The sequence below is a fragment of the Bombina bombina genome, chromosome 3, assembly GCF_027579735.1.
Source record: "Bombina bombina isolate aBomBom1 chromosome 3, aBomBom1.pri, whole genome shotgun sequence".
Classification (NCBI taxonomy): domain Eukaryota; kingdom Metazoa; phylum Chordata; class Amphibia; order Anura; family Bombinatoridae; genus Bombina; species Bombina bombina.
Genome location: NC_069501.1, coordinates 245,706,578 through 245,725,886, shown reverse-complemented (window position 1 = coordinate 245,725,886; position 19,309 = coordinate 245,706,578). Strand labels below are relative to the sequence as shown.

The following is a 19,309-nucleotide window of genomic DNA, read 5'->3' as shown; positions in this document are numbered from 1 at the left end:
AACAAAAACCACAAAAAAGGTGATATCTAAAAAATGTGATTAATAGTTGTAAATGCGTTCAATGTTGATGGTGGCTGCCCCTAGAGATGGCGATATCAACAGGGTGCTGGGCCAAAATATGAATACTGTGAGGGAAAAACCTGTGGAAAAAAAGATACAACAAATGTGTAGAACAATCAAAAATGAATCCTTCAACTGAAATAAGGCTTACCAGTGCAGGTCTACACGTTTCGGCCCTCTCTAGGCCTTTATCAAGACTGGTTTGGATTATAAACTGATGGCCTTACATAGGTATTGATCACTTACAACCGGAAGTGCCCCAAGGAAACCGTTTCCGGTTTGGCGTATGTTTTATGTTACAAAAATCAGCCCTTATGTCTTCATAAATACACTTACTTGTGAGCATATAGAATATAATAATAAAATTGGTAAAAAAACAACTCTAAGAGACCTTTCGGCTTGTGTAATTCATATATATTTTCGGCCTCCGTTTGTCGGTGACGTCGCTTCCGGTGGGGGAATTTGCGGCTCAAAGCTTAGATCGGTACATTATCCGAAAAATCTTTATCATTAATATATATTATATATTTGTATTATTAAATAGATGTGATCCGTTATTAAATTTGAAGTTATGCCGCCTCAATTGAGTATCAAATATGAGCCGTGTTTCAAAAGCCCCTATTGGTCATGACGTCACGCCTGGATGGGTTACTATTCACTGACTTGGGATATACAGGGGTGTGTTTGTTATGTGCTTTCTGAATGGATGTAGTGATCGTAGAACACTTGTCATATATAGACAATAATGGTTGAATATAGCCACTTTATTTCTGGCATACCGATTTTATGTGTAATAATAAATTTCAGACTTCTACGTAAAGTGCCGATGATACTTGAGGGAGATCTTTAAGAACGGATAGTGTCCAAGGGTGTATTTATTTGTATGCTTTCAAATTAGTATTCGTAAAGTACTTGTCGCTATAAACTATATTCGTTGAGTATAGCCACTTGTAATCTAGCATACATATTTATGTTAGTATTGTACTGAAGACTTCAGAGTAAACTACCAATAATAATTGAGGAGAGTATAGCTGTAAGTAAAGCAATAGGGGATATTCAGTGTGGGAAATAGGTTCATATCCTTAATCAGGGCATGAAGATGACCAGAATAAAAGTTGCTTTGCGTCGTTAAGTATAATCATAGGTGTTAATATATAAGAGATGTCTGAACATATATTCTCATGTACCCTTGTTAGTTGATAGAGTATACTGACATATATCCTGTAGTGGTATTTTCAGACAAGAGGGTTCTAGCCCAGGGTTCTAGCATATACAGGGAGTGCAGAATTATTAGGCAAATGAGTATTTTGACCACATCATCCTCTTCATGCATGTTGTCTTACTCCAAGCTGTATAGGCTCGAAAGCCTACTACCAATTAAGCATATTAGGTGATGTGCATCTCTGTAATGAGAAGGGGTGTGGTCTAATGACATCAACACCCTATATCAGGTGTGCATAATTATTAGGCAACTTCCTTTCCTTTGGCAAAATGGGTCAAAAGAAGGACTTGACAGGCTCAGAAAAGTCAAAAATAGTGAGATATCTTGCAGAGGGATGCAGCACTCTTAAAATTGCAAAGCTTCTGAAGCGTGAAGCGTTTCATTCAAAATAGTCAACAGGGTCGCAAGAAGCATGTGGAAAAACCAAGGCGCAAAATAACTGCCCATGAACTGAGAAAAGTCAAGCATGCAGCTGCCGAGATGCCACTTGCCACCAGTTTGGCCATATTTCAGAGCTGCAACATCACTGGAGTGCCCAAAAGCACAAGGTGTGCAATACTCAGTGACATGGCCAAGATAAGAAAGACTGAAAGACGACCACCACTGAACAAGACACACAAGCTGAAACGTCAAGACTGGGCCAAGAAATATCTCAAGACTGATTTTTCTAAGGTTTTATGGACTGATGAAATGAGAGTGAGTCTTGATGGGCCAGATGGATGGGCCCGTGGCTGGATTGGTAAAGGGCAGAGAGCTCCAGTCCGACTCAGACGCCAGCAAGGTGAAGGTGGAGTACTGGTTTGGGCTGGTATCATCAAAGATGAGCTTGTGGGGCCTTTTCGGGTTGAGGATGGAGTCAAGCTTAACTCCCAGTCCTACTGCCAGTTTCTGGAAGACACCTTCTTCAAGCAGTGGTACAGGAAGAAGTCTGCATCCTTCAAGAAAAACATGATTTTCATGCAGGACAATGCTCCATCACACGCGTCCAAGTACTCCACAGCGTGGCTGGCAAGAAAGGGTATAAAAGAAGAAAATCTAATGACATGGCCTCCTTGTTCACCTGATCTGAACCCCATTGAGAACCTGTGGTCCATCATCAAATGTGAGATTTACAAGGAGGGAAAACAGTACACCTCTCTGAACAGTGTCTGGGAGGCTGTGGTTGCTGCTGCACGCAATGTTGATGGTGAACAGATCAAAACACTGACAGAATCCATGGATGGCAGGCTTTTGAGTGTCCTTGCAAAGAAAGGTGGCTATATTGGTCACTGATTTGTTTTTGTTTTGTTTTTGAATGTCAGAAATGTATATTTGTGAATGTTGAGATTTTATATTGGTTTCACTGGTAAAAATAAATAATTGAAATGGGTATATATTTGTTTTTTGTTAAGTTGCCTAATAATTATGCACAGTAATAGTCACCTGCACACACAGATATCCCCATAAAATAGCTAAAACTAAAAACAAACTAAAAACTACTTCCAAAAATATTCAGCTTTGATATTAATGAGTTTTTTGGGTTCATTGAGAACATGGTTGTTGTTCAATAATAAAATGAATCCTCAAAAATGCAACTTGCCTAATAATTCTGCACTCCCTGTAATAATGTCATAACATACTTAGTGTTATTCAGACTCGAAGCAGGGGACTGCAAACTGGATGCAGAGGACTGACAGCTGATGCAAAAGCTAGAAGTTGGCGGTTTGAAGTTTTACCTATAAACTAATTGGTAAAGCTCTAATTGGCATCTGTAGATGCACTTATAGTGTTATCACTGATAGGAGCAGAGAACACGGTGTGGACCAATTCTCACTGGTTATGTCCACACGGATTTGGGTTACAATATAGTGTAGATATTATTATCTGATTGCAATTGGAGTTATATAACCACACCTGACAAGATTTATAAATAAGCCAACAAGGCTCTGAGTGCCCTTACCTGAGATCTACCAGGAATGGACTTATACAACGACTGACAGATAGGCGACACATATAAACTTATACCAGATATCTAATTCTCTGGATTTAAGAAGAATGATAGACTCTAGAGACGATCATCCTTTGGAACTAGAGCATACTAAAATACAAAGGAAAAAACTAAGTGGCATAGTGAGCTCAATAGGAATATTGATCTTAAGGGGTGGATTCTTACTAGATATACTTTTTATCAGATATACTTATTATCAAGGGGGGTGAACTAACACAGTTAACTTTATTTTGTTACCTTTCCTTGGATCCTAAGATACTGTGAATTAGGGATAGATACCTCTAAATTGATAATGCTTAGTACTAAATTAGGCTGAAATGAAATTGGGAAAGGATGGCCTTGCTTTTGCCTAGCATGGAGGGAGAGAGGGATAGCTTAAGTATAGACACTTAGCATTCTGTGGGGGTAAAGGAAACAGGCCTTCTCTATGGGCCATGTCAGTATTGGTGCCCTAAATCTATCTTAGGATCCAAGGAAAAGTAACAAAGGAAAGTTAACTGTGTTAGTTCACCCCCCTTGATAATAAGTATAGCCGATAATAAGTATATCTAGTAAGAATCCACCCCTTAAGATCAATATCCCTACTCACTATGCCACTTCGTTTTTTCCTTTGTATTTTAGTATGCTCTAGTTCCAAAGGATGATCGTCTCTAGAGTCTATCATTTCTCCAACATTGGTGTGTCTGGTCCACGGCGTCATCCTTACTTGTGGGAATATCTCTTCCCCAACAGGAAATGGCAAAGAGTCCCAGCAAAGCTGGCCATATAGTCCCTCCTAGGCTCCGACCACCCCAGTCATTCTCTTTGCCGTTGCACAGGCAACATCTCCACGGAGATGGTTAAGAGTTTTTTGGTGTTTAAATGTAGTTTTTTTATTCTTCTATCAAGTGTTTGTTATTTTAAAATAGTGCTGGTATGTACTATTTACTCTGAAACAGAAAAGGATGAAGATTTCTGTTTGTGAGAGGAAGATGATTTTAGCAGATAGTAACTAAAATCGATTGCTGTTTCCACATAGGACTGTTGAGATGAAGTAACTTCAGTTGGGGGAAACAGTTAGCAGACTTTTCTGCTTGAGGTATTACTAGCCATATTTCTAACAAGACCATGTAATGCTGGAAGGCTGTCATTTCCCCTCATGGGGACCGGTAAGCCATTTTCTTAGTCAAGCAAACAGAATAAAGGGCTTAATATGGGCTATAAAACTGGTAGACACTTTTATGGGCTAAATCGATTGCTTTATTTGGGCATTTTATTCATGTTTATGCTGATAATTCTCATTTATAAACTTGGGGAACGTTTTTTAACGGCAGGCACTATGTTAGACACCTTTTCCAGTCAGGGGGGCCTTCCCAGTTGTAGGCTGAGCCTCATTTTCGCGCCATTACTGCCACAGTTGTTTTTTGAGAGCAAGACATGCAGATGCATGTGTAGAGGAATCTGAAAGTAGCTGGAAAAGTTTCTAGAAGGCGTCACTTGGTATCGTATTCCCCTCTGGGCTTGGTTAAGTCACAGCAAATGCTATAGCTGGGACTGTATAGGGGTTAAATTTAAATTTGTAAACGGCTCCGGTTCCGTTATTTTAAGGGTTAAAAGCCCTGAAAATTGGTGTGCAATACTCTTAATGCTTTAAGACACTGTGAGTGAAATTTTGGTAATTTTTGTACAATTCCTTCATACTTTTTCACATATTCAATAATAAAGTGTTTTCTGTTTAAAATTTAAAGAGACAGTAACGGTTTTGTTTTTAAAACGTTTTTTTTGTGCTTTATTGACAAGTTTAAGCCTGTTAACATGTCTGTGCCTTCGGATAAGCTATGTTCTATATGTATGAAAGCCAATGTGTCTCCCCATTTAAATTTGTGTGATAATTGTGCCATAGCGTCCAAACAAAGTAAGGACAGTACTGCCACAGATAATGAAATTGCCCAAGATGATTCCTCAGATGAGGGAAGTAAACATACTACATCATCTCCTACTGTGTCTACACCAGTTTTGCCCACGCAGGAGGCCCCTAGTACATCTAGCGCGCCAATGCTTATTACCATGCGACAATTGACGGCTGTAATGGATAACTCCATAGCAAATATTTTATCCAAAATGCCTACATATCAGAGAAAGCGCGATTGCTCTGTTTTAAACACTGAAGAGCAGGAGGGCGCTGATGATAATTGTTCTGTCATACCCTCACACCAATCTGAAGTGGCAGTGAGGGAGGTTTTGTCAGATGGGGAAATTTCAGATTCAGGAAAAATTTCTCAACAAGCTGAACCTGATTTTGTGACATTTAAATTAGAACATCTCCGCGCACTGCTTAAGGAGGTGTTATCTACTCTGGATGATTGTGACAACTTGGTCATTCCAGAGAAATTATGCAAGATGGACAAGTTCCTAGAGGTTCCGGTGCACCCCGACGCTTTTCCTATACCCAAGCGGGTGGCGGACATAGTGAATAAGGAGTGGGAAAAGCCCGGCATACCTTTTTGTTCCCCCTCCTATATTTAATAAATTATTTCCTATGGTCGACCCCAGAAAGGACTTATGGCAGACAGTCCCTAAGGTCGAGGGGGCAGTTTCTACTCTAAACAAGCGCCACTACTATTCCTATCGAGGATAGTTGTGCTTTCAAAGATCCTATGGATAAAAAATTGGAGGGTTTGCTTAAAAAGATTTTTGTACAGCAAGGTTACCTTCTACAACCCATTTCGTGCATTGTTCCTGTCACTACAGCAGCGTGGTTCTGGTTCAAGGAACTAGAAAAGTCGCTCAGTAGAGAGACTCCATATGAGGAGGTTATGGACAGAGTTCACGCACTTAAGTTGGCTAACTCTTTTATTTTAGATGCAGCTTTGCAATTAGCTAGATTAGCGGCGACAAATTCAGGGTTTTGCAATCGTGGCGCGCAGAGCGCTTTGGCTAAAGTCTTGGTCAGCGGATGTGTCATCCAAGACAAATTGCTTAACATCCCTTTCAAAGGTAAAACTCTATTTGGACCAGAATTGAAAGAGATTATCTCAGACATCACTGGGGGAAAGGGCCACGCCCTTCCACAAGATAGGCCTTTCAAGGCCAAGAATAAGTCTAATTTTCGTTCCTTTCGCAATTTCAGGAACGGACCGGCCTCTAATTCTGCATCCTCTAATCAAGAGGGTAATGTCTCACAACTCAAACCAGCCTGGAAACCGATGCAAGGCTGGAACAAGGGTAAGCAGGCCAAGAAGCCTGCTGCTGCTAACAAAACAGCATGAAGGAGTAGCCCCCGATCCAGGACCGGATCTAGTAGGGGGCAGACTCTCTCTCTTTGCGCAGGCTTAGGCAAGAGATGTTCAGGATCCCCTGGGCACTAGAAAATAGTTTCTCAGGGTTATCTTCTGGAATTCAGGGAACTACCCCCAAGGGGAAGGTTCCACATGTCTCACTTATCCTTAAACCAAATAAAGAGACAGGCGTTCTTACATTGTGTAGAAGACCTGTTAAAGATGGGAGTGATACACCCAGTTCCACTAAAGGAACAAGGAATGGGATTTTATTCAAATCTGTTCGTAGTTCCCAAAAAAGAGGGAACTTTCAGACCAATTTTGGACTTGAAGATCCTAAACAAATTTCTCAGGGGTAACCATCGTTCAAGATGGAAACCATTCGAACGATTCTATCCACTATCCAGGAAGGTCAATTTATGACTACCGTGGATCTAAAGGATGCGTACCTACATATTCCTATCCACAAAGAACATCATCAGTTCCTAAGGTTCGCCTTTCTGGACAAACATTACCAGTTTGTGGCCCTCCCATTCGGGTTAGCCACTGCTCCAAGGATTTTCACAAAGGTACTAGGGTCCCTTCTAGCGGTTCTAAGACCGAGGGGCATTACTTGGACGACATTCTAATACAAGCGTCGTCCCTGTCAAAAGCAAAGGCTCATACAGACATCGTTCTGGCCTTTCTCAGATCACACGGATGGAAGGTGAACATAGAAAAAAGTTCTCTGTCTCCGTCAACAAGAGTTCCCTTCTTGGGAACAATAATAGATTCCTTAGAAATGAGGATTTTTCTGACAGAGGTCAGAAAGTCAAAACTTCTAAGCGCTTGTCAAGTTCTTCATTCTGTTCCACGTCCTTCCATAGCGCAGTGCATGGAAGTAGTAGGGTTGATGGTTGCAGCAATGGACATAGTTCCTTTTGCACAAATTCATCTAAGACCATTACAACTGTGCATGCTCAAACAGTGGAATGGGGACTATACAGACTTGTCTCCAATGATTCAAGTAGATCAGAAGACCAGAGATTCACTCCGTTGGTGGCTGACCCTGGACCATCTATCCAGGGAATGAGCTTCCGCAGACCAGAGTGGGTCATTGTCACGACCGACGCCAGTCTAGTGGGCTGGGGTGCGGTTTGGGAATCCCTGAAAGCTCAGGGACTATGGTCTCGGGAAGAGTCTCTTCTCCCGATAAACATTCTGGAACTAAGAGCGATCTTCAATGCTCTCAGGGCTTGGCCTCAGCTAGCAAAGGCCAGATTCATAAGATTCCAATCAGACAACATGACGACTGTTGCTTATATCAATCATCAGGGGGGAACAAGAGTTCCTGGCGATCAAAGAAGTGACCAAAATAATTCAATGGGCGGAGGATCACTCCTGCCACCTATCTGCGATCCACATCCCAGGTGTGGAAAACTGGGAAGCGGATTATCTGAGTCGTCAGACATTCCATCCGGGGGAGTGGGAACTCCACCCGGAGATCTTTGCCCAACTAACTCAATTATGGGGCATTCCAGACATGGATCTGATGGCGTCTCGTCAGAACTTCAAGGTTCCTTGCTACGGGTCCAGATCCAGGGATCCCAAGGCGACTCTAGTAGATGCACTAGTAGCACCTTGGACCTTCAACCTAGCTTATGTATTTCCACCGTTTCCTCTCATTCCCAGGCTGGTAGCCAGGATCAAACAGGAGAGGGCCTCGGTGATCTTGATAGCTCCTGCGTGGCCACGCAGGACTTGGTATGCAGACCTGGTGAATATGTCATCGGTTCCACCATGGAAGCTACCTTTGAGACAGGACCTTCTTGTTCAGGGTCCATTCAAACATCCAAATCTGGTCTCCCTCCAGCTGACGGCTTGGAGATTGAACGCTTGATTCTATCAAAGCGTGGGTTTTCAGATTCTGTGATAGATACTCTGGTTCAGGCCAGAAAACCGGTAACTAGAAAGATTTACCATAAAATATGGAAAAGATATATCTGTTGGTGTGAATCCAAAGGATTCCCATGGAATAAGATAAAAATTCCTAAGATTCTCTCCTTTCTACAAGAAGGTTTGGAGAAAGGATTATCTGCAAGTTCTCTAAAGGGACAGATCTCTGCTTTATCTGTCTTACTACACAAAAGACTGGCAGCTGTGCCAGATGTTCAAGCATTTGTTCAGGCTTTGGTTAGGATCAAGCCTGTTTTACAGACCTTTGACTCCTCCCTGGAGTCTAAATCTAGTTCTTTCAGTTCTTCAAGGGGTTCCGTTTGAACCTTTACATTCCATAGATATTAAGTTACTATCTTGGAAAGTTTTGTTTTTGGTTGCCATTTCTTCTGCTAGAAGAGTTTCAGAGTTATCTGCTCTGCAGTGTTCTCCGCCCCTATCTGGTGTTCCATGCAGATAAGCTGGTTTTGCGTACTAAGCCTGGTTTTCTTCCAAAGGTTGTTTCTAACAAGAATATTAACCAGGAGATAGTTGTACCTTCTTTATGTCCGAATCCAGTTTCAAAGAAGGAACGTTTGTTACACAATTTGGACGTAGTCCCGTGCTCTAAAATTCTATTTAGAGGCTACAAAAGATTTCAGACAAACATCTTCTTTGTTTGTTGTCTATTCTGGTAAAAGGAGAGGTTCAAAAAGCGACTTCTACCTCTCTTTCCTTTTGGCTTAAAAGCATCATCCGATTGGCTTATGAGACTGCCGGACAGCAGCCTCCTGAAAGAATCACAGCTCACTCCACTAGGGCTGTGGCTTCCACATGGGCCTTCAAGAACGAGGCTTCTGTTGACCAGATATGTAAGGCAGCGACTTGGTCTTCACTGCACACTTTTTGCAAAATTTTTACAAATTTGATACTTTTGCTTCTTCGGAGGCTATTTTTGGGAGAAACGGTTTTGCAAGCCGTGGTGCCTTCCGTTTTGGTAACTGATTTGTCCCTCCCTTCATCCGTGTCCTAAAGCTTTGGTATTGGTTCCCACAAGTAAGGATGACGCCGTGGACCGGACACACCAATGTTGGAGAAACAGAATTTATGCTTACCTGATAAATTACTTTCTCCAACGGTGTGTCCGGTCCACGGCCGCCCTGGTTTTTTAATCAGGTCTGATGAATTATTTTCTCTAACTACAGTCACCACGGTACCATATGGTTTCTCCTATATATTTCCTCCTGTCCGTCGGTCAAATGACTGGGGTGGGCGGAGCCTAGGAGGGACTATATGGCCAGCTTTGCTGGGACTCTTTGCCATTTCCTGTTGGGGAAGAGATATTCCCACAAGTAAGGATGACGCCGTGGATCGGACACACCGTTGGAGAAAGTAATTTATCAGGTAAGCATAAATTCTGTTTCCTCTTAAATCCAGATATATCTGGTATAAGTTTATATGTGTCGCCTATCTGTCAGTCATTGTATAAGTCCATTCCTGGTAGATCTCAGGTATGGGCACTCAGAGCCTTGTTGGCTTATTTATAAATCTTGTCAGGTGTGGTTATATAACTCCAATTGCAATCAGATAATAATATCTACACTATATTGTAACCCAAATCCGTGTGGACATAACCAGTGAGAATTGGTCCACACCGTGTTCTCTGCTCCTATCAGTGATAACACTATAAGTGCATCTACAGATGCCAATTAGAGTTTTACCAATTAGTTTATAGGTAAAACTTCACACCGCCAACTTCTAGCTTTTGCTGTCAGTCCTCTGCATCCAGTTTGCAGTCCCCTGCTTCGAATCTGAATAACACTAAGTATGTTTTGAAATTACTATATACCAGAACCCTGGTCTATAACCCTGGGCTAGAACCCTCGTCTGAAACTACCACTACAGGCTATATGTCAGTATACTCTATCAACTAACAAGGGTACATGAGAATATATGTTCAGACATCTTATATATTAACACCTATGATTATACTTAACGACGCAAAGCAACTTTTATTCTGGTCATCTTCATGCCCTGATTAAGGATATGAACCTATTTCCCACACTGAATATCCCCTATTGCTTTACTTAGTTTACTCTGAAGTCTTCAGTACATTACCAACATAAATATGTATGCTAGATTACAAGTGGCTATACTCAACGAATATAGTTTATAGCGACAAGTACTTTACGAACACTAATTTGAAAGCATACAAATAAATACACCCTTGGACACTATCCGTTCTTAAAGATCTCCCTCAAGTATCATCTGCACTTTACGTAGAAGTCTGAAATTTATTATTACACATAAATCGGTAATGCCAGAAATAAAGTGGCTATATTCAACCATTATTGTCTATATATGACAAGTGTTCTACGATCACTACATCCATTCAGAAAGCACATAACAAACACACCCCTGTATATCCCAAGCCAGCGAATAGTAACCCATCCAGGTGTGACGTCATGACCAATAGGGGCTTTTGAAACACGGCTCATATTTGATACTCAATTGAGGCGGCATAACTTCTAATTTAATAACGGATCACATCTATTTAATAATACAAATATATAATATATATTAATGATATAGATTTTTCGGATAATGTACCGATCTAATCTTTGAGCCGCAAATTCCCCCACCGGAAGTGACGTCACCGACAAACGGAGGCCGAAAATATATATGAATTACACAAGCCGAAAGGTCTCTTAGAGTTGTTTTTTTACCAATTTTATTATTATATTCTATATGCTCACAAGTAAATGTATTTATGAAGACATAAGGGCTGATTTTTGTAACATAAAACATACGCCAAACCGGAAACGGTTTCCTTGGGGCACTTCCGGTTGTAAGTGATTAATCCCTATATAAGGCCATCAGTCTATATTCCAAACCAGTCTTGATAAAGGCCTAGAGAGGGCCGAAACGCGTAGACCTGCACTGGTAAGCCTTATTTCAGTTGAAGGATTCATTTTTGATGGTTAAACACATTTGTTGTATCTTTTTTTTCCACAGGTTTTTCCCTCACAGTATTCATATTTTGGCCCAGCACCCTGTTGATATCGCCATCTCTAGGGGCAGCCACCATCAACATTGAACGCATTTACAACTATTAATCATATTTTTTAGATATCACCTTTTTTGTGTTTTTTTTTTTTTTTCACTACATAGACACACTATCAGGATTGTTTTTATTGGTAACCATTGTTGCAGAATTTATCTTACTGTCAAATTTTAAATTGCTAATTTTTATGTCAATCAGTGTTAAGTTTTATGCTATTTTGTGTTAATTTGTGCGTGGATTCACTGCTGTTTATTATTGTTTCACTTTTATTGTAATTATTGGGTATTAAATATTACTTTTTATATCTAACTTAGCCTCCGTTTGTCTGGCGCCTGGGTCTATTCATATTTTATCTTTTGATTTAACGTTAGTGATAGCTAGGTATCACTGCCCTGGGCATATAAGGTTTAGTTGGCGCTGGGGTATATATCTGTTTACATTGTTACCTTTAGGGATAGCAGCCTTTACCACCATGTGGAGGATGTGAGCGGAACAGTGCACACTTGCAATGTCACCCTCACGGAGAGCCTTAATCCATATTGTCCTGCTCTGTCTGTGAATACAAAACCCATTTCCACCTTGGTGTCTGCCTGCTCTCTACCCACTGTTCCACCATCTTCCTGTAATATATTGTTGCTGCACATCCAACACCTTGGCATGCCGGAGGAATGAACAGTACCCCTACTGATCTATTGACCCACTCTTGCAGTGACTGGAGCTGCCTGCTGCTGCACCTCCACTAGCTGTAACACTACCCTCATCCTCCTCATAAGCCCTGGGCTGCCACCAGTGTGCTGTCAGAAAAATAATGCATGTTGGCTGTATAAGCACTCCATAAGTCAGTGGTATAGGCGCACCAACAGCAGTCTTTGCAACTCCTGCAACGTATAAATGGTTAAAGTGAGGGGATTATGCTCCTGCTGGGCATGAGGAAGCCAGAAAGCATCTTCCACAGGACATTGCCCCCAGTGAGCTCAACCTGTCCAGAAAAAAATGTTTTTTTTTGGAGTATAGCCAGTTTATTGCACCTCCAGCCTGCAGCATCTTCAGGTTGGAAGGGGAAGGAAAGTGTGATAGTCTTTACCTTATTCTGATAGAAAAGACTAAGAATGGAAAGGTTAAAGAAGAGTCACCTCCTAAGATTATGGTGGTTCATTCTCCCCTTAAAGGGACAGTCAAGTATAAATTAAACTTTCATTATTCAGATAGGACTTTTAATTTTAATCAACTATCCAATTTACTTTTATCATCAAATTTGCTTTTTTCTCTTGGTATTCTTAGTTTAAACTAAACATAGGTAGGCTCATATGCTAATTTCTAAGCCTTTGAGGGATGCCACTTATCACATGCTTTTTAAATCTCTTTTCAACACAAAATGACAGAAAGTACACGTGGGCCACGTGGGTTATTTAAGATTTAGCACAAAACAATGCTAAATTTAAGAAAATAGATAATAAACAGTCACAGTCATGTGATCAGGGGGCCGGAAGAAGGTTCCTAGATACAAGGTAATCACAGAGGTAAAAAGTATATTAATATAACTGTGTTGGTTATGCAAAACTGGGGAATGGGTAATAAAGGGATTATCTATCTTTTAAAACAATAACAATTCTATGGTAGACTGTCCCTTTAAGAAATTAGTTGTATTAGCCAGAGTGAGCCAAGATAAATGCTTTAAACACAAGTGCAGAGTTTTGCAAATCAGGAATACACCACTTGAAACTAGTGATACTTTAACCTTATATTCATTAATTGTGTCCAATTAGGGCTAGCAGTAAATGAGTCTGTGGCTGCACTGCTCTAGTTAATCGCTGTGTAGTATGGCATTACGTCAGTATATTTAGGTGTTTAACTTTACAGTCTTTATACAGGGCCTTGTACATGCACAAAAAGGTATTTACAGCAAAACATTTTATTTTCATAAATTTATGACAAATTTATTTTTGAGTTTAATGTCCATTTAAAGTAACAGAGCTCCATTAATCTATGTACTTAATGGGACATGGAACACCATTTTATTTTCATGATTCAGACAGAGAATACAATTTTAAATAACTTAAATTAAACCATTTATGTCCCTTATCTAATTTGCTTCATTTTCTTGGTATCATTTGTTGAAGATGCAGCAATGCACTACTGGTAGCTCACTGAATGCATTGAGTGAGCCAATAACATGAAGCATATACAGTATGTGCAGCCACTAATAAGCAGCGCCTTTTTCTTCATAGGTATCCTTTTCAACAAAGGATACCAAAACAACAAAACCATTTAGATATAAATTGAAAAGTTCTTTAAATCACATAATCTATCTGAATATTGTTCCTTTAAAGGGACATGAAACCCAAAGATTTAATTTCATGATTCAGATGGAACATAGAATTTTAACCAACTTTCCAATTTACGTCTATTATTATTATACTTTATTTATGAAGCGCCAACATATTCCGCAGCGCTGTCTATGGATACAATTCATTTAAATAAAACAATACAAGACTTGTAAGAGACAGGACAAAATTTACAAACACCTACAGGAGGGATTGAGGGCCCTATTCCCGTGGGAACTTACAATCTAGAAGGGTAGGTGGTTGAGAAACAGGAGGTGAGGACTGCAAGATTGAGAAAGATGTTAATACAGAGTTAGATGAGGGAAATGTTAGGTAAGTGAAGTTAGTTTATTATTGAGTTGGGTGGTAGGCTTTCCTCAACAGAAAAGTCTTCAGGGAACATTTAAAGGAAGACAGATTAGGGCAAAGTCTGACAGCACGAGGGAGAGTGTTCCAGAGGGTAGGTGCTGCACGACAGGAGTCCTGCAGTCTAGCATGAGAGGAGGTGATAGTTGCGGATGCAAGGAGCAGGTCATTGTTGGATCTTAGTGGACGGGCTGGAGAATACTTTTTTATTAGAGAGGATAGGTATAGGGGAGTGGCGTTGGTGAGAGCTTTGTATGTAAGGGTGAGAATTTTGAATTTTATTCTGCTGTGAATGGGGAGCCAATGAAGGGACTCGCAGAGAGGTGCAGCAGATACAGATCGACGGGAAAGGTGGATCAGCCTGGCAGAGGCATTTAGGATGGATTGAAGGGGGGAGAGGCGGGAAAGAGAAAGGCCAGCAAGTAGGTTATTGCAGTAGTCAAGTTGGGAGATAACAAGGGAGTGGATTATTTGCTTTGTGGTGTCAGCGCTGAGTAAAGGGCGAATTTTGGAAATATTGCATAGATGGTTGCGGCAGGATGTAGAAAGCGATTGGATATGGGGGACGAAAGCTAGATTTGAGTCAAGTGTGACTCTGAGGCAGCGGACTTGGGGCGATGGGGAAATGGTGATGCCGTCAACAGGGATAGAGAAGTCAGAAGTCGGTGTAGAGCTTGAGGGGGGGGGATAAGAAGGAGCTCAGTCTTGGACATGTTAATCTTTAGGTGATGACAGGCCATCCAGGAAGAAATACCAGATAAGCAGTCGCTGACATGAGAAAGGACAGAGGGAGAGAGAGCAGGGGTGGAGAGGTATATCTGGGTGTCATCAGCATAGAGGTGATATTTAAAGCCATAACTGTTGATAAATTTACCCAGCAAAGAAGTATAGATAGAGAAGAGTAAAGGACCCAGAACAGATCCTTGAGGTACTCCAACAGACCAGAGGCATAGGAGAGGAGGAGTCACCGGCAATGACACAGAAAAGACCTGTGAGAAAGATAGGAGTGAATCCAGGAAAGAGCAGTGTCACAGAGGCCAAAAGAGCTAAGGGTCTGTAGGAGGAGGGGGGTGGTCAACTGTGTCGAAGGCAGCTGAGAGGTCAAGTAAGATGAGTATAGAGTAGTGGCCAATATTTTTTTGCCGAGAGAAGATTGTTTGTAACCTTGGTAAGGGCAGTCTCAGTTGAGTGTTTTGGGCGGGAATCCGGATTGCAGTGGGTCAAGCAAGGAGTTAGTGGACAGGAAGTGGGTTAGGCGATTGTAAACTAGTTTTTCAAGGACGTTTTGATGTTAGTGGAAGCAGTGATATGTGGCAGTAGCTTTCAGGAGAATTAGGGTCGAGGGAGGGTTTTTTGAGTATGGGAGTGACTTTTGCGTGTTTGAAAGAAGATGGGAATAAGCCGGTAGAGAGAGATAGGTTGAAGATGTGGGCAGGAGTGAGGGTGGAAGATAGGGAGGGTATTAGATGGGAAGGGATAGGGTCGAGTGGGCAGGTAGTGAGGCATGTGGAAGATAGTAAGGACGAAACTTCATTTGCAGTGGCTGGATGGAAGATGCAGAGGGTGGCAGAGGGAGTATGTCTATTATCAAACTTTCTTTGTTTTCTTGTTATCCTTTTTTGAAAAGCAGGGAGCAACTCAGGAGTGTGCACGTGTTTGCAGCCCTATATGGCAGCAGTTTTGCAACAATGTTATACATTAGCAAAGCACTAGATGGCAGCACTATTTCCTGTCATGTAGTGCTTCAGACATGTGCACGCTACCTACCTAGGTATCTCTACAACAAAGATAACATGAGAACAAAGCAAATTTTAATAATGGAGGTAAATTGGAAACTTTTTAAAAATTGTATTCTCTATCTAAATAATGAAAGGAAAAATGTGGGTTTCATGTACCTTTAAGCGGACAAATGCATGTTTGTGAGTGGTCTTTGTGAACAGTTTCACATTTTTCATAGTTCTTTACAAGTCTGCTGAATTTCCATTGTTGTGACTTCCTTGTTTGACTCTCTTTCAGCACATGCGAAGCAGTGTTCCTAATGTTTTTGCAGCAGGAGATGTTGTATCCTTTCCACTATCCATAATGGGAGGACAGCGATCCAATATTAGCCACTGGCAGATGGCACATTCTCATGGTATGTGTCAAACCAAAAGTCTTTATGTGTATAATGTGTTTGTGAGTGGATATACCTTTGGAAATATATATCATGAAAATATAATTTATTCTTACCTGATAAATTACTTTCTTTCATGGTGGTAAGAGCCCACAATCCATTACTCCTGGGAATTATGCTCATGGACACTAGAGCCCTTAAAATTCTTCCCGCCTTACTAGAAACTAGTCTGACATATATCCAAGTAATAAAATAAAGAAAGGTAGAAAAAGAAATGAGCAAGAAAAAAGTAGCAGGAAAGTGGATACTCAAACTGCCCCAGAAAACAAAAAACATAAAAGAAAATATAGAAACTAATGGGCAGGGTATTGTGGACTCTCACCACCATAAAAGAAGCATAAATGATATTTTCTTCCATACCGGTGGTGAGAGGCCACAGTCCATTACTCCTTGGAGCTGTGGAGTCCACAAGTAATTTTGGGTAGGACAAGACTTATAATACCATTCCATTTAGATTTTTATTTTTATGCCAAATAACTTACACCAAAAAATAGTAATGTCCAGAAACTACTGTAAGGAACAAAAAAGTATTTTAAAGAAGACTAAGTTGCTGCCTTGAAAATCTGATCAACAGAACCCTCATTCTAAAAGGCCCAAGACGTAGCCACTGATCTAGTAGAATGGGCAGTAATCCATTTGGGAGGAGACTGAGCCACCTCCCCCAGTCAACCTTATGAATCCAAAGGTTTAACCAAGAGGCTAACAAAATGGAAGTAGCCTTCTGATCCTTTCTGGAACCATAGAAATTAACAAACAGGCTAGAGAATAGTCTAAAAATCCTTAAAATTCTGTAAAGATAAGTTCAAAGCTTTGACCACATCCAAATTATGGAAAAACCTCTCCTAAGAATTTTTTGGATAGGACAACAATCTAATGATTTATATTACCAGAAGAAACCACCTTAGTCAAATTTAGTTCTTAAAACTGCCTTGTCCTGATGCAAAATAATATAAGGAGGCTCACAACCAAGAGCAGACAATTAAGAAACTCTTCTAGCAGAGGAGATTGCCAAAAGAAATGAAACCTTCCAGGACAAAAGCTGAATATCCAACCAATAGTGCTGCAGATGTTTTTGATATTTCCTCTCATGATCCTGGGCCTGGCTCTAAATCATTGATTTTACTTGCTTTATACCTGACATGTGCTTATGCTCATTTGTCTATGGCTGATTATCTAATAGCAATAAGGTACTCAGTTTGTATGTACCTTACTATAGAGCAGTATGAGATAGTCTAGTACTATGTTAAATTAATAACATTCCTATAATGTATTGTATATTCTATAAAAAAAGGCATTGCTTATAGGGGAGTACAAACAAGATTTTTCTAACGCAGGAAGAAATAAGGGTCTGTGTTTAGAGGCACATAACCAGCATCTAGGCTTTCACTCTGATAGAGTTCTAATATTATTCATTCTTATTGTGTCAACGTGGCTCCTGTAACTGTATTAACTGAATTTTCTGCCCTAAGATTAGGTAAAGTAGATGTATTACCAAAGAGTGTTATTTTTGTCATTATTTAGGGCTTATTATGTAAAGCAAATCAGTATACAAAATGCTCTGCCATGTTCATTGCTAATATGTGTCTTTTCCCTACATAAATAGGTTTATCTTTATAGCTTATTCGCTGTTTATATACTAATCCAGCCTTCCACCCTTCTGTTACAATTAATAAAGATCCAAGAGTGGCCTCATTCTTGTTTGAAAGGTGCATGTTTATTTATTTGATAGTGTTAAAAACATATGTATTAGTATAACAAAAACAAAACTAGAGGTTTGTTTATACGTTCGATATACAGGCACTTCAGTTAAAATTGCATTTTACTCTTGAGTACCTACTTTTAGATGTTTGTACTTTTGCTGTAGTATATCAGTCTGATCCCGCCTATTACGGTCAATCCAGTGCCGAAATATCAGGCAATTCCTTTCTGAACAAGGAACACAGCAACCCCAGACGATTGTTTCGGCCTTCATTGGGCCTCGTCAGTGAGGTGTAGCCATATTCCGATAAGCACACTGAGCAAGGAGTCCACGTCTGGTTGCCCCTTTTCTCTTGTTAAGTTTATCCAGTCCACGGATCATCCATTACTTGTGGGATATTCTCCTTCCCAACAGGAAGTTGCAAGAGGATCACCCACAGCAGAGCTGCTATATAGCTCCTCCCCTCACTGCCATATCCAGTCATTCTCTTGCAACTCAACTAAGATGGAGGTCGTAAGAGGACTGTGGTGTTTTATACTTAGTTTATTTCTTCAATCAAAAGTTTATTTTTAAATGGTACCGGAGTGTACTGTTTATCTCAGGCAGTATTTAGGAGAAGAATCTGCCTGCGTTTTCTATGATCTTAGCAGAAGTATCTAAGATCCTTTGCTGTTCTCACATATTCTGAGGAGTCAGGTAACTTCAGAGGGGGAATAGCGTGCAGGTTTTCCTGCAATAAGGTATGTGCAGTTAAAATATTTTTCTAGGGATGGAATTTGCTAGAAAATGCTGCTGATACCGAACTAATGTAAGTAAAGCCTTAAATGCAGTGATAGCGACTGGTATCAGGCTTATTAATAGAGATACATACTCTTATAAAAGTATATTTTTAAACGTGTTGCTGGCATGTTTAATCGTTTTTTTACATATGTTTGGTGATAAAACTTATTGGGGCCTAGTTTTTTCCACATGGCTGGCTTGAATTTTGCCTAGAAACAGTTCCCTGAGGCTTCCCACTGTTGTAATATGAGTGGGAGGGGCCTATTTTGGCGTTTTTTTGCACAGCAAAAATTACAGACACAGACATCCAGCTTCTTCCTGCATGATCCAGGACTTCTCTGAAGGGCTCAAAAGGCTTCAAAAGTCGTATTGAGGGAGGTAAAAAGCCACAGTAGAGCTGTGGCAGTTGTTGTGACTGTTTAAAAAATGTTTTTGTCATTTGTTATTCCGTTTTTGGTATTAA

The 19,309-nt window shown here is 40.4% G+C and overlaps 1 protein-coding gene across 1 annotated transcript in view; it reads left to right on the top strand.

Annotated features, from left to right (window-relative positions):
- LOC128653123 (apoptosis-inducing factor 3) overlaps positions 1-19,309 on the top strand; it is a 243,687-nt gene that overhangs the window by 153,234 nt on the left and 71,144 nt on the right. The window contains exon 15 of the mRNA XM_053706228.1: positions 16,211-16,328. Coding sequence (XP_053562203.1) covers positions 16,211-16,328 — 118 coding nt within the window. The remainder of the gene's footprint in view (positions 1-16,210; positions 16,329-19,309) is intronic.